This window comes from Balaenoptera ricei, chromosome X, assembly GCF_028023285.1.
Source record: "Balaenoptera ricei isolate mBalRic1 chromosome X, mBalRic1.hap2, whole genome shotgun sequence".
Classification (NCBI taxonomy): domain Eukaryota; kingdom Metazoa; phylum Chordata; class Mammalia; order Artiodactyla; family Balaenopteridae; genus Balaenoptera; species Balaenoptera ricei.
In genome coordinates, this window is record NC_082660.1 from 66,057,885 (window position 1) to 66,071,466 (window position 13,582).

At 42.3% G+C, this 13,582-nt stretch overlaps 1 protein-coding gene across 1 annotated transcript; it reads left to right on the forward strand.

Annotated features, from left to right (window-relative positions):
- The first annotated feature begins 4,956 nt into the window (after window positions 1-4,956).
- CDX4 (caudal type homeobox 4) lies at window positions 4,957-12,916 on the forward strand. Its single transcript, XM_059911643.1, has 3 exons — window positions 4,957-5,455; window positions 11,402-11,547; window positions 12,710-12,916. Exons 1-3 carry the CDS (start codon window positions 4,957-4,959, stop codon window positions 12,914-12,916), a joined length of 852 nt encoding a protein of 283 aa, XP_059767626.1.
- The last annotated feature ends 666 nt before the right edge of the window (window positions 12,917-13,582 follow it).

Genomic DNA, 13,582 nt, shown 5'->3' on the forward strand with positions numbered 1-13,582 from the left:
GACCCCACTACGATACTTTGGGGTAGGCCCAGAGCCTAGTAGTGCTCATTCTCCAGGGTGTCTGGCCTTGCAATTACAAAAGCCCATCACAATGATGAAGATGGATGGAAAAGACACAGGGCTCCTTTCTTGTCCAAGACACAAGTGCTGGCATCACTAAGGCTCCAAGGAATTCAGGGAGGTAGGTAAGGATGGGTTGGTGGAAGGATGCTGTTTTCAGAGCCCAGAATGCGAAGCCTGAATTGAGAGCCAATAGGCAGGAAAGTCCAAGCTGCTCTGAGCCTTCTCCCTAATCTCTCAATGCTGTCCATGCTTAGATGTGGACTAAGGGAAGCATGGTAGGTCCATGCCCTGTGGAAGTCTCAACCACTCTGTGGATGACAATAATAATGGCCATTTGTTGAGTATACCAATGGTACACTGAATCCTCCCAACATCCATCTAGAGTGATTTCTATTGTCAGTCCCATTTTTCCTGTTGGAAACTGAGGCCGAGATAGGTAGAGTGCCTTGTAGAGTTCCTCAGTCAATTATGCTTGGGTTTAAATCCAAGTTCCACAGATAAACTACTAGTGTGAGACTCAGGTAAGTCTCTTCCTTATGCTCAGACTCAGTTACCATGTCAGTAAGAAAGACTTAATCTGCATTCTTCATATCCTTCCTAGTAGTAGCGAGGGTCCAATGACTGACGACTGAAGCCAAGCTCCATAACACAAATACACTCCTTCCCCTCTCCCTGTCCCTCTGCAGAGGCTGAACCAAGCTGAAATCTGGGCCAGGGAAGTGGGAGAGGTTTGACGGTAGTGGAGAGTAGCCCTGGGCTATTCTGGCAACCCCGAGAGGCCAGACCAGGCTTAGAAAATATTTACCAGGCAGTGAGAGCCTCCCAAGCATTAAGCCTGCTAAAGAAAAGGCTTACCCAGATCCCCATAGTCCATCATGGGTGGACTGTACTGTTTATAAAGCAATCTCACATTCATTATCTCCTGCAAGCCTTACAATAACATGGTTTGTGGGGGTCAGCTCAGACCTGGCAGTGGAGGGGTGTCTAACTGAAGCCCCATTTGACCCATGCCCCTCTAAGTCTCAGAAAAACTAAGCAATCACTCCCTAGTGATGTTAAATAACCCTTGCATAGCCTGAGCCATGATCTTCAGCCTGTGGGGTTTGACTTTTCTGCAGGCCACTCTGCTTTCTGCAGTGAGGCTGCCTCTCTGATTAATCTCCAGGTTAAAAAAAAGAAATAAAGATTTCCAGTCAAATAAACTATACTGAACCTCCATGCCAGTCCACCTCTCTCTCCTACCTTCCTACACCCCACATTCCACTCCCATCCCCAAAAACAAACAAACAAAAACACAAAACTGAATTAATCCTGAAGCCAAGTTCTGCCAAGCACTGGACAATGTACTCACTGGCTTCTCTTCCAGACATCCCTAAAGTTGAGTCAAAATGGTGATTTCCAATCTGTTATTCCAAGGTCATTTATTGATTCAGCACACAAATATTTCTTGAGACCCTATCATGTGCATGACACTCCACTCTGCAGGGCTCAAACACACCTCCTCACACCCTTTCAATGTGCTCAAATTCCAAAAAATTCAGATAAGACCCCAAGTAACTCCAAGGTGGACAAGAATAGTATTAGTCAGTGGGGGAGGGGAGTTGATAATGGGATTCAGACAAGAGGAAGAGTGCTTTCTGAGAGTATCATAACATAGGGCTTTAGGGAGGAGGGGACATTTGAACTGAGCCTTGAAGAAGAGGGAGAATTTGAACATTCTTTATGGATAAAAACAGTCTAGACAAAGGGACCTGCATAAGCAAACATACATTTTTTAGTGGAAAGAGTGTTGATCTGGGAGTCAACAGATCTGAGTTTGAATCTCAGTTCTGTCATTCACTGCCTTAAAGAATACCTTCCCTACTCATGCCCTCAGTTTCCTCATAGGTAAGATGATAATATTGTGTTAGCTTACTTTTAAAGTTCCTGCATATGCTTTCATCCTGATATAGCTTTTCAAATGTCAGGTAGACCAGTTTGCCTCAGGATAGAATAGCTGAAAGACAATAATGCAAGGGTATTGGGTCTATGTTATGAAAAGGATTGAATGCTGGGCCTGGGAGCCTGAGCAGGCAAAGAAAATAGAAGCCAGGCCCCAGGCCTCAGCCCTGAGGTTGTACACTTTGCCTGGTTCCAATTTAAGAACATGAACTTTGCAATCAGAGCTGCCTAGGATGGGAACCTAGCTCTATTATACACCAGTAGTTCATTTAAATACTCATGCCACCTCTCTGAGCCTCGGTTTCTTCATCTCTAAAATGGGAGTGAAAATAAGTAACTCATGAGGCTCTTGTGAAGGTTAAATGAGATCATGAGCAAAAAGTGCCTATAGGTATGTGACTTTCCTGTCCCTTAGTCCCTTCTCCCCAGTGCTTGGTTTTAATTAGTCTTTGCTGACCAATTACTTCTGTTCCTTCTTTTCCTTCTCCTTCTTCAAAGCAGGCTTCAAAATATATCCAGAATTCAACCACTTCTCTCCATCCCCAAATGCCATTCACCTGGATTATTGCAATAGCCTTTTAATTAATCAGCCTGATTCTATTTTGCCTACTTACAGTCTATTCTTTTTTTTTTTTAATTAATATCTACTTTATTTATTTATTTATTTATTTATTTTTGGCTGTGTTGGGTCTTCGTTTCGTGCGAGGGCTTTCTCTAGTTGCGGTAAACGGGGGCCACTCTTCATCACGGTGCGCCGGCCTTTCACTATCGCGGCCCCTCCCGTTGCGGGACACAGGCTCCAGACGCGCAGGCTCAGTAGTTGTTGCTCACGGGCTTAGTTGCTCCGCGGCATGTGGGATCTTCCCAGACCAGGGCTCGAACCCGTTTCCCCTGCATTGGCAGGCAGATTCTCAACCACTGCGCCACCAGGGAAGCCCTACAGTCTATTCTTAATCCAATGGCCAGAGCAATCCTTTCAAAACTTAAGTCAAATCACGTGACTCACCTGCTCAAAACCCTACAATGTCCCCCTACCTCAGTTAGAGTAAAAACTTAGAAATTAAAAATGACCTACCCCATTAGCTTTTGGACCTCATCTACCTGTTAGCCACACTTTCCTTCTTGCTATTTCTTCAATAGAAGACAGACTTTTTACCTGTTGTTCCCTCTGTCTGGATCCTCTCCTCATAGCTCACTCCATCACTTCTATATTTTATTTAAATATCATTTCTAAGTAAGGTCCTCCAGACCACCACTTGTTAAGTTGCAACATCCTCCAGCATTCCCTATTCTCCTTGCTTTCTTTTTCTTCACAACATTGATTATTATCATCTGACATAACACAAAATTTCATTACTTATTAGTATTTCTCCCCTTGAGAATATAAGTTTAATAAGGTCAAAGGCTTTGTTCACTATTGATGTCTCCATGCATAGAATAGCACCTAGCATTCAATAAATATTTGTTGGGTAAATTAATGAATACAGTGGTCCTGTGCTGTGTGCCAAGCGTTAAGTTAAGCTGTTTGCATACATCATCTCAGGAAATCCTGCCTTGTAAATGCAGACACTGTTAGGATCCCTATTACACAGGGGAAAACCCTGAAACTCCCAGAAGTGAAGTGATATTCCCAAAGCCAAAGAGGGATTAGTTAATGGAGGTGCCAGGTTGTGTTGGACTTCGTACAGGAGCACATTCTCTGAATAGGAGCACAGCCTGAACTAAAGGTTGTGGTAGGCTTTGGGAGGGAGAAGAGGTGAGGGAGCATGTGGGTGAGAAGGAATCCTGGAATACAAATTGGTTTTGTCGTCAGGAGGTGAGCTGGCTTCTTGAAGCAAAATCTTGAGTTCACTGGCATCTACTGGCAAGTCCATGCCTTTTTTCAACAATTGGAGCTTTACAAAGGAAGTCACCTCAAGTGTGAAAGAAAGTTGGGAGCTTCAGCTGCCCTGGACTTGAGACTGCAGGAATTTGGCTCCTTGGGATACTGACAGAAAGAGACACCCAAGCAATACTAGTGAACTGAAAGGGAAATAAAAAAGCCCACTACCCACATGGGTCTTCTCCTTCTTTCCTTCCTTTTTTCATAACCTCCTCTCTTCATCTTTCTTTAATTTGTGCATATTTGTAAAACATCCAACTTATTGTGTGCCTACTGTGTGCCGGACTGTTGTAGACACGGGGGATAGAGTAGTGAACAAGAGACAAACATCCCTGCTCTGCCTTCCTAAGGTTACATTCCAGTAGATGGCAGGCCGGATTAATTGGATGTTTTACAAATGAATCTCTGTGAAATGAATCTCTGTCCTTAGAAACAAAGCTCTCCTCCTGGTGGAGGGGGCGATGAGGAGTAGGGTATCATGGGCCAGTGCCATGTGGAGTACCCGTGCCAGGGAATGCGGGCAGAGGGGATACCAAGGATGCAGACTGGGTGCAGGAAGATCAGCGTAAAGAAGCCGCGGGGTAAGGACCAAAGAGCAGGATTTGGCCCTGATTCTACACGTCTCCATCTCACTTTGGAGGGAGCTGCTCAGAAACCTCTGGAGGAGCTCCCTTCTGCCTCCAAAAGCGCAAAATTAGTGCTATGGGACCAGATGGACAAAAGCGAGAAAGATGAGATAGAAAGGCTCAGGAGCTCTGGGAGAGGGAGTGTAGAGTGAACAAGTCCCTGTGAAAGTGAAATGGCCGTTCATTTGAATGCAAATGCTATGTAAAAGCCTAAAGCCCCTTGACGTCAGCCCAGCCATTGGGGGCCCATCTATACCGGGCTACCAGTCACCTGGAAACCGTCAGGGTAGGAAACGCCGATGGAGTAGTCTGAGGGGCGCGGAGGAGCTTGCAGCACAGCTACGGCCTAACCTACTGGTTCCCTACTGCTTCTCAAAGTCGGGTTGGGGCCTTACAGGGACTTCAGGATGGCTTAGGGAGCTCCTTTCTCATACCCAAGCCACTATGTACAGAAGCTGCCTTTTGGAAAAAGAAACGGGCATGTACTCGGGCACTCTCAGGAGCCCCGCAGGAGGTGACACAGCCGGGGCTGGCGCCACTGGGGACGGTGGGAGTCCGATGCCAACCTCCAACTTCGCAGCGGCCCCGTCTTATGCGCACTATATGGGGTATCCCCATATGCCCGGTATGGATCCTCACGGGCCATCGCTGGGGGCCTGGGGGTCACCCTATAGTCCCCCTCGGGAAGACTGGAGCGTGTACCCCGGGCCGTCCAGTACAATGGGCACGGTGCCCATGAACGACATGACCTCGAGCCCCGCTGCCTTTGGCTCGCCGGAATACAGCAACCTGGAACCCGCAGGGGGTGGAAACAGCGGTAGCAGCCTGCCTACACCAGCCGGCGGATCACTGTTCCCCATCGACGCCTGCACCGCCGACGCCAGTTCTAACAGAAGCCGCCACAGCCCCTATGCGTGGATGCGCAAGACCGTGCAAGTGACTGGTGAGTAATCGATTCCAAAGCTCTCACACTTTTCCTTCCTTTGCTTCTCATCTACTTCACTTGGCCTTCTGGCCCTCCTACTCCTCAGGCTTCTCCCCGGACAGCTTAGCTAAGGAGACCATTGAGTGTCTTACTGCCCAGGGCCCCAGCCCATTAGTGACGTCCTTCGCTTGTGCCTCTGTTCAAAAGCAGAGCATGGTGCTTGGAACTAAGCCGACCGTAGGGGACTTTTTCACCATTTTCTGATCGGTCAAGGGAGCAATCGGGCGGACAATGGGCATGTTGAGCCACAAGGGTCAAGATCCAACCCTGTAGTTGCCCAGATGGGAAAACAGATGCACGGGGAAGATCAGTGGGTGAATGAGGAGAGGACAGCCACGTGTCCCTGTGCTCAATCACTGCTGCTTGCCCGTTCCATTTCAAGCCCTTCCCCATCTGGGCAGGTCGGCTTCCCCCTCAAAGCTGGTGGTTCTCAACTTAGGTTCACAATGCTTGGTTGGCAACAGACCCTCCAGTTTAGCCACGAAGGCCCCAGTGGCAAAGCAACCTGGTCACCCTGGACTCTCAAGGAAGCTCCAGCTTCTTTCGCCCAAGCTGGCAGAGGCAAGCTGGATTCAAACCCAATGCCTTCTAACAATTTCCCTTCCGCCAATGGAAGCATAGAGGCTGTGAGAAAGCTACAGCACACCACTGGGACATAATAAGCTACTCAACCCTAACATCCCCTGGGCGTGCACGAATATCAGCCCCAACATCAATAAGATTAAAGTGATTAAAGCCCTGCTAACAGTCAGGTAGGCGTTTCGAGGTGCAGGGGCTGGATGCAGGCTTGTCACCGCACATAGGAAAGCCCAGAGATCCCAGCCTAATGCCTACCCACGCTCCTACCAGCAAGCCGGTGGGCGGCTACTGGGAGCCAGGGGCGGGGGAAGTGGGTACTCTGCTTTAATCTTGGACAGGGGGTGGAGGAGGGAGGCGGGGAGATGTTTGTTTTCAGCTATAGTTGTTCTTTTATCACATTCTTATTATTCCAACCTATCGCTCCCTGTCATTAGAGAAAATTAGTAAAATTCAGCTCTATCACTTTCATCCCTCTGGGGAAGAAATGACATTTCAATAGCATTTGTCCACAATGATTATGCTTCTGCTTACAGTTCTGCCCTTTTTCTCTCCCTAAAAAAAGCAAAAGCAGGAGGGTGGGATGGGACCAACTTTCACCGTTAAGAGGGCTCAGCCCAGAGGAGATAGTTCCAATTGATTAGGACATTACTGGGGTAGCAATCCCAAATTAAGAGTTGAGCTTAAATACTTAGCTTTAAAGTGTTTGGAAGTAAGTCTGCATATTGCTTTTTGAAATAAGAGTGAGTTGGCTGGCTAAAGAGAATAGAAAATTAGGTTAGGGTATTGTATTCCCAGGGCTGTTATTATATCTAATCTTAGGGTTGTAATTAACATCTATTCACTAAGCCCTAACCATCAGCAAAAGACACAAAAGCCAGAAAAGTAGCTGCTCCCAGTTCAGGATTATGTTTTGAAATACTTTAGAAGAGGAAAGTCACTAGTATGTTGTTTGGAAGAGAGAACAATGGGAAGAAAAGGACAAGACAAAATAAATCTTGAGTCATGAATTTTCTGTTTATGAGAGAAAATATGATGGGTTTCCCTGCTTAAAAGTCTTTCATTTGCATTTGTCAGATTCTCTCTTTTGGGTAAGTTTAGAAAGGGACTCTAAATTGCTCTGTGGTGTCTTCATCATTAGCTAACTCTTGAAACCTGGGTGTACAATGCCACCTTCACAAGATTTTCTCTCCTACTTCTATGAGAAATTCTAAATTGAATGATTTTGGTACCCCATTGACTTCTGGCAGCCTATCCTATAGATGGGGCTTTATTAAATTCAATCTCCATTTCATTTTAATGTCTTATAAAAGTGCCCCTTTATTATATTCTTGTAGCCTAAGGTGCATATTTAGCAACAATTTAAGAATGTGATGAAAAGTATGGACCCTCTCCCCAGAAAAATGCACAAAGGCACAAATGCGCATGTATACACACATGTCATTTTTTGAATAATTTTGGGAGATTCATGGATCCACTGAAGCCCTTCCATGGATCTCATGTTATGAACCCCACAAAAAATTAAGTTGATCACCTCTTTGTATCACTCCAAACAAAAAGACACCCATTTGTATGCTTAGTACATAGCGAGTGTTAAACAAATATTTGTTAAATGAATGAATAAGTCAGATCCTCCTAAATTTTCTACTTCACTCTGTAGTATTGTAGGACAACATTTGACTTATGGCTGAGAAGAAAATAGATGAAGTACAAAATTGAAGTAACCCCTCCCTGATTATGGTAATCAAATGAAAGCTCTTTCCATCACTGACGAATGTTTTTAAAATAGCCTTAAGTTAAAGAAACAAAAATACACATATTAGGGGACAATCGGAAAACATTTCATAGTGATTATTATCGCATTTGATTTTCAAATGAGAGAAAGGGGACTGACACAGAATAAATGAATGTCCACTAAGTGATTTGATTTAAAAATGAAATATTTTTATTTCCACTTTGTTCCCTAAGTATTCTGTTCCAATACACTTCTGGTTTTAAAAATTATATGGAAAGGAACCTGATAGAAAGATTCTGGGAAAAGTTCAGTATTTTCGTATTTTAAATATTGTCAGTGCATTACAGCTAGGAATTTTTTCATTTTTTGCTTTTTTTTTTACCCAGAGTTGTAACCTTGGATGAGTATTGGCAAAGTTGTAACCTAAGCAGGACTGGAGAGGGGCTTTCTTTTTAGGTGTGGGAAAGAAGAGGAGAGAAGGAAGTGACTTTGAATAATTATGATTAACCCACTGGACAAAATACAAAACACTGAGGAAGTTATACTTAAAAGATTTTATTCAGTTAGGACCCTTCAGAAAATGAGTTACTTAATAATTCCTGAAGCTTATCATTATCTTTCTTTGTTTTGATCATTTAATTGGATAATTTTTATGAATGAATTTGGATGCAATTTTTAACTAAAAGCAGCAAAAGATTACCATCAGATGGAAAGTCATTATGATGGTGTCAATTACACTCTACTCCCTAAAGAAAGAGATTGGTTTTCATCCTCTTTACCCTCATTGTCATCATCATCATAACCCCTAGGTTTGGAGAGTGCTTTTCTGCCTAACAGTGCTTTCACAGCCAGTCTCTCAAATGAGCACATTTAGGGTGATGATAAGTCATCATATATAATGATATGTGTTTGCAGACTCTGTAGGGATACTGTCTTCTAGGTAGTGGGAACTACAGAGGTTTGTCCAAGGCTTTAGGCAGGGGGAGGCAGTGAAATCCCCACCACAGGGCTATGAAGCAGCCCTGTAATACAACTTAACGGTTTGTTACTTTCTTAAATTAACCCACAATAGCGCCAGAGAAGGGGATCCCTCACCCTCAGAAATGTTGTAGTCTCTGGGAGAAGAGAATAGCTTGAACAATAAAAGCTAGTGCTCTTAGAAAAATGCTCTACTAGAAAAATGTCCAAAACCCATTCAATCAGATTTCATCATTTAAGAGAAGAGGCAATGAAAGGGGTGGAAAGAAGACAGTTTGGGAGCAGGGACACAAGAGGAGCACCAGGAAACAGGAGTTCATATCTCTTTGTTAAATGTGCAGTCAATATTTCCCCCTGATCTATGTCTTCTTGAGGTTTGAGGTCTTATCTGTCAGATTGGGGCAACAGACTCTTTTTAACACTTTGCATGGCTTTGATATGCAGCTTGGCTCTTCCTCATTCCTCCTTTCTTCAGGGGTTATATTGCCGGAAAGGGTGAGGATTTTCATGGCAAATAAAGAGGCCTGGTCTTGACTTTATTGTCCTCAGAAGAAACTGCAAGAGGGGAATTTATGACCAATGGGGGTGGGGAAGGACTGCAACCTTCCAGAGTTCTTGAAGTCTGGTTATATTTACTGATTATCAAAGAGCGGAAAACAGACACACACAAGTTGAATTTTAACTTCTGCCTCAAGTTAGAACTTAAACACTTAGTCACTTTGGGATTAGGAAGGGTTTTAGGGAACATCTCTTCAAAGATATATTTTGATTCTAAGATTTGAGGTTCTGGAAATAAATTAAACCTCAATGTTTTCATTGTGACCTCAAATATACATTCTGCCTTTGTAACATACCAAATGCCAGACCTTTGGTTTCCTAAATTCAGAAAACCAGCTCAAGTTTGTTTTCTGTATCTGTGAGTCTGTTTCTGTTTTGCATATACATTCATTTGTATTATATTTTAGAGTCCACATGTAAGTGATATCATACAGTATTTGTCTTTCTCTGTCTGACTTATTTCACTAAGCATAATATTCCCTTGGTCTTTCCACATTGCTGCAAATGAAACTAACACAATATTGTAAATCAACTATACTTCAATTTAAAAAATTGACAACAAAAAAAACACAAAAAACAAACAAAAAAGAAAACCAGCTTAAAATCTGAGCCTTTGAGACAGATTGACTGGGATTCATCGTTTTCCATTTTTAAGAGGGAAAGTTTTGTTTAGTTCTTTAGTCCATGAGTTAATCCTAAAACATATCTCTCATCTAGAATTTGTTTCTACATTCATGTCCCTTTTTTTTTCTTTCCTGGAGATGAAAGGGTGTCTGACATTTGTTTAGGGCTTGTAAATTCCAAACCAATTTGCTAGTGTTCCTGAATGTAAAGAGGGTTCAGGATGGGATCTGATGCTATGTAGCTCCTTTGTTAAGCTTGTGCTGCATCTTAACACCTCAATGGAGTTTAGGGAAACACTTTAAAGAAACCTTTGTCTTACAGATCGCTCCCCAAAACTTCACATCAAAAACAACCAGGGAAGATCAGAAGGAGTTTGCCAAAAGCCATAGAGAAAAGGAGGAAGATCCTGGAGGGGGTTAGAAAAATGGAAAAGAAAGAGAAACTTCCTAATCACCTTTGGAACATTTGAAAGGAGGAATAAAACTCTATTTGAAGGAGGGCATGAGAAATTAGTTAAACGTTGTAACACAAAGCAAATGTTTGTATATCCTTTCAAAGAATACTAGAATACCCATTTTATTCTGCTAAAGTCAACACCCCCTCTTTCTCCCATTCATTATCCACTTGGGAATAAAAATTTGTTTAAGACTCTCCCCAAAAAACTAAACTATTTTTTCTAATAAGTAATAGGGGCTATCCTAGAACAGAATCTAAGTGACAATAGATGTTTTCTTTTTAAATTACTCTCCAAATGAAATTCTAGAATGTATATGTAATTAGAATGTCAGGATCACAAAACAGCTTGCCTCACTTGGGCCATTCTTATGCTGCCCAGCATGTTTAAATCAGGAATAACATTTGGCACACCGGACTGGGAGCCAAGGGTATGTGTTTGGGTCCCCACTCCTCAGCTCACTAGCACAAAGCCACTTACTTACCTACACTGAGCCTCAGGTTCCTTATCTGCAAAATGGGGATAAGACACATTCTGCGTAATTTGAAAGGGTAAGTGAGAGGTTCAATAGGAAACAATATGAATGAACTGCATAAAATATCAATATAAAAGGAAGTGCATGTATAATGAATGTTGCTACTACTGACAATGACAATGCTGTTCCCCTATGTTAGTGTGAAGGGAATGAAAATCATGGCTTAAGTGTTTGCTTTAAAATGCTTTGGTGTAACAGTATGTCAATGGTGGTGTGATAGGTGTGTTGAATATATATATATATACATATATATATGTAAAATAGCCACAGATGACAAAGTAATTAATGGAGAAATGGACTTATGACATATTTGGTTAAAAAAAGTACTTGTTTTATATTTGAAAGTAATAGCTAAGGGTAGGAACAATGACTATGATTCCTCCAACCAAAACAATCTCCAAAGAAGCAAAATATGATTAAATGCACTGCTTTCTCCCCTAACAGGGAAAACCAGGACAAAAGAAAAGTATCGTGTGGTTTACACAGATCATCAAAGGTTGGAGCTGGAGAAGGAATTCCACTGCAATAGATACATCACCATTCGGAGAAAATCAGAGCTGGCAGTCAACTTGGGCCTTTCTGAAAGACAGGTACACCAGAAGTACATCTAACACGTTTCATATAAGCATTTCAATAGGTTGAGGTTTTAGGGAAGTCTGTAAGTAAGAGTGGCAGCAAAACAGAAGACCAAGCCATTCTCAAAGCTCTCCTAAAGCCCACATTCATCCTACTGGACCACCTAGTTTAGTACCATTGGTTGATGGGTTTATTAATAATTGAATGTGGTGGGCACTGTGTAGGTGTGAAAGCAGGGGTGGGGACGTAGGGGGAGGAGAAGGATTAAAACTCCCATACAATTGATCAGTCAGGGCAAAACCTTGATATGGTTCCCCAAGTAGTCATAATCAATGTGTGAAGTGGAAATCTGTCAATCATGGCAATTATCTGGTTCATATCAGTCAAACTGTAACAGTAAATGAACACCAATGCTGCTACCTGAAGCAAGTTTTTCTATTACTCAGGGTAGGAATTTAATTTTCTGTGGTCTATGTAATCCTATGATTCCTGCCTCAAATTTAGCTTACTGTGGATACTCAGTAAAGATTAAATCATGGCAAGGATCAGTGGTTTCCACTCACCCAGATTTTGACATTACATAACTACCTGATTTTTTTTTTTTACTTAGGTCTAGGAGTAATCCTGGAAATCATAAGATTCTAGAACTATAAAGTCCATTAATGTATTGCCGTATCCCAAGAAGCCTGCATTTCAACCATTTATGAAGGCACATTGGTATCCCAGCAAGAGATATAGTATTTCATCACCCTTGTTCACCCAGTTCTGTTTTAACAACCTTACTTCTTTTAATGACAGATCATAATCACCTTTGCTATTTAAATCCCTCCCTTTTTATCACCATGGCTCAGCATCTGCCATTCTATCATTATTTATTTCTACCTGCGCAACAGAGATGGTGGGTGAGGTGTAATATAAAGAGCACTGCATTCAGAGTCTGAGGCCCTGGACTTGATTTCAGTTTCATCTCATGCAAGATATTTTCCTTCTCTGAGTCTCAGCCTTTTTAAAACCTGTTGTTAAATGAGCATACTTCACAGGGTCATTGTGAGGCTCAATTAAGTGATGCATGTGAAAGGACTTTGTAAATACTAGAGTCCCTGAACAATATCAGCAATGACTGAAAAGTGCATTCAGTATGTTGCCCCATTAAATCCAAAGCATTTTGTGTTTCAGGTGAAAATCTGGTTTCAGAATCGCAGAGCCAAGGAGAGAAAGATGATCAAAAAGAAAATATCCCAGTTTGAGAACAGTGGAGGCTCAGTGCAAAGTGACTCTGGCTCCATCAGCCCTGGGGAACTACCTAACACTTTTTTCACCACCCCATCTGCTGTCCGTGGATTTCAGCCTATTGAGATACCGCAGGTCATAGTCTCTGAATGAAAGAAGGGCAAAGAGAAATGGAAAGTGCCTTTCCTTTAGCATTGTCTTTTTGGTCTCTAAGATATCAGCAGGGGAGTTGCAACATTATGTAATTCCTTGTAAGGCAGTATTCAGAACAAGTGGATGCGCCATGGGTTGAAGATAATTCAAGGGTCACTTACTGTTAGGAACTATCCCCAGAAACCTGTTGTGTGCTATGCTATGTCAGTCACTCAGGGAGCTTGGTGATAAGCTGTATAATTAAAAGCTACAATTGTGAGCCCTTGAACTCTATTCACAACTTCAGAAATTTGCTTGTGCACAGGCTGTAAAAAACAGTTCTGCCAGGATGCACGTTTGTGTATGTATACTTGTGTTTGTCATTTGATGCTTGGGTGTGTCTTTTGATGCTATCTTTTGGGGGAGGGGAAAAGGTTAAGCAGAAATTTATCTATCTCTAGCTAAACTTTCATGTGTTTAATTCAAAAGCTAACAGCGTTTTCATAACAAGACAAATGTTTTTAAAAACATCAGGAGGTGATTCTGAATCCATAGTCACTTGTTAATAAAAATAATAAATTTTTAAAAAGTTTTCGTCCCTTGATGATACTTGTCTGGCATCAATTATCTCAGAACTTCCAAACTGCAGTGTCAGTGTCAAATCTTGCCAAAAAAATGAAATCAGAC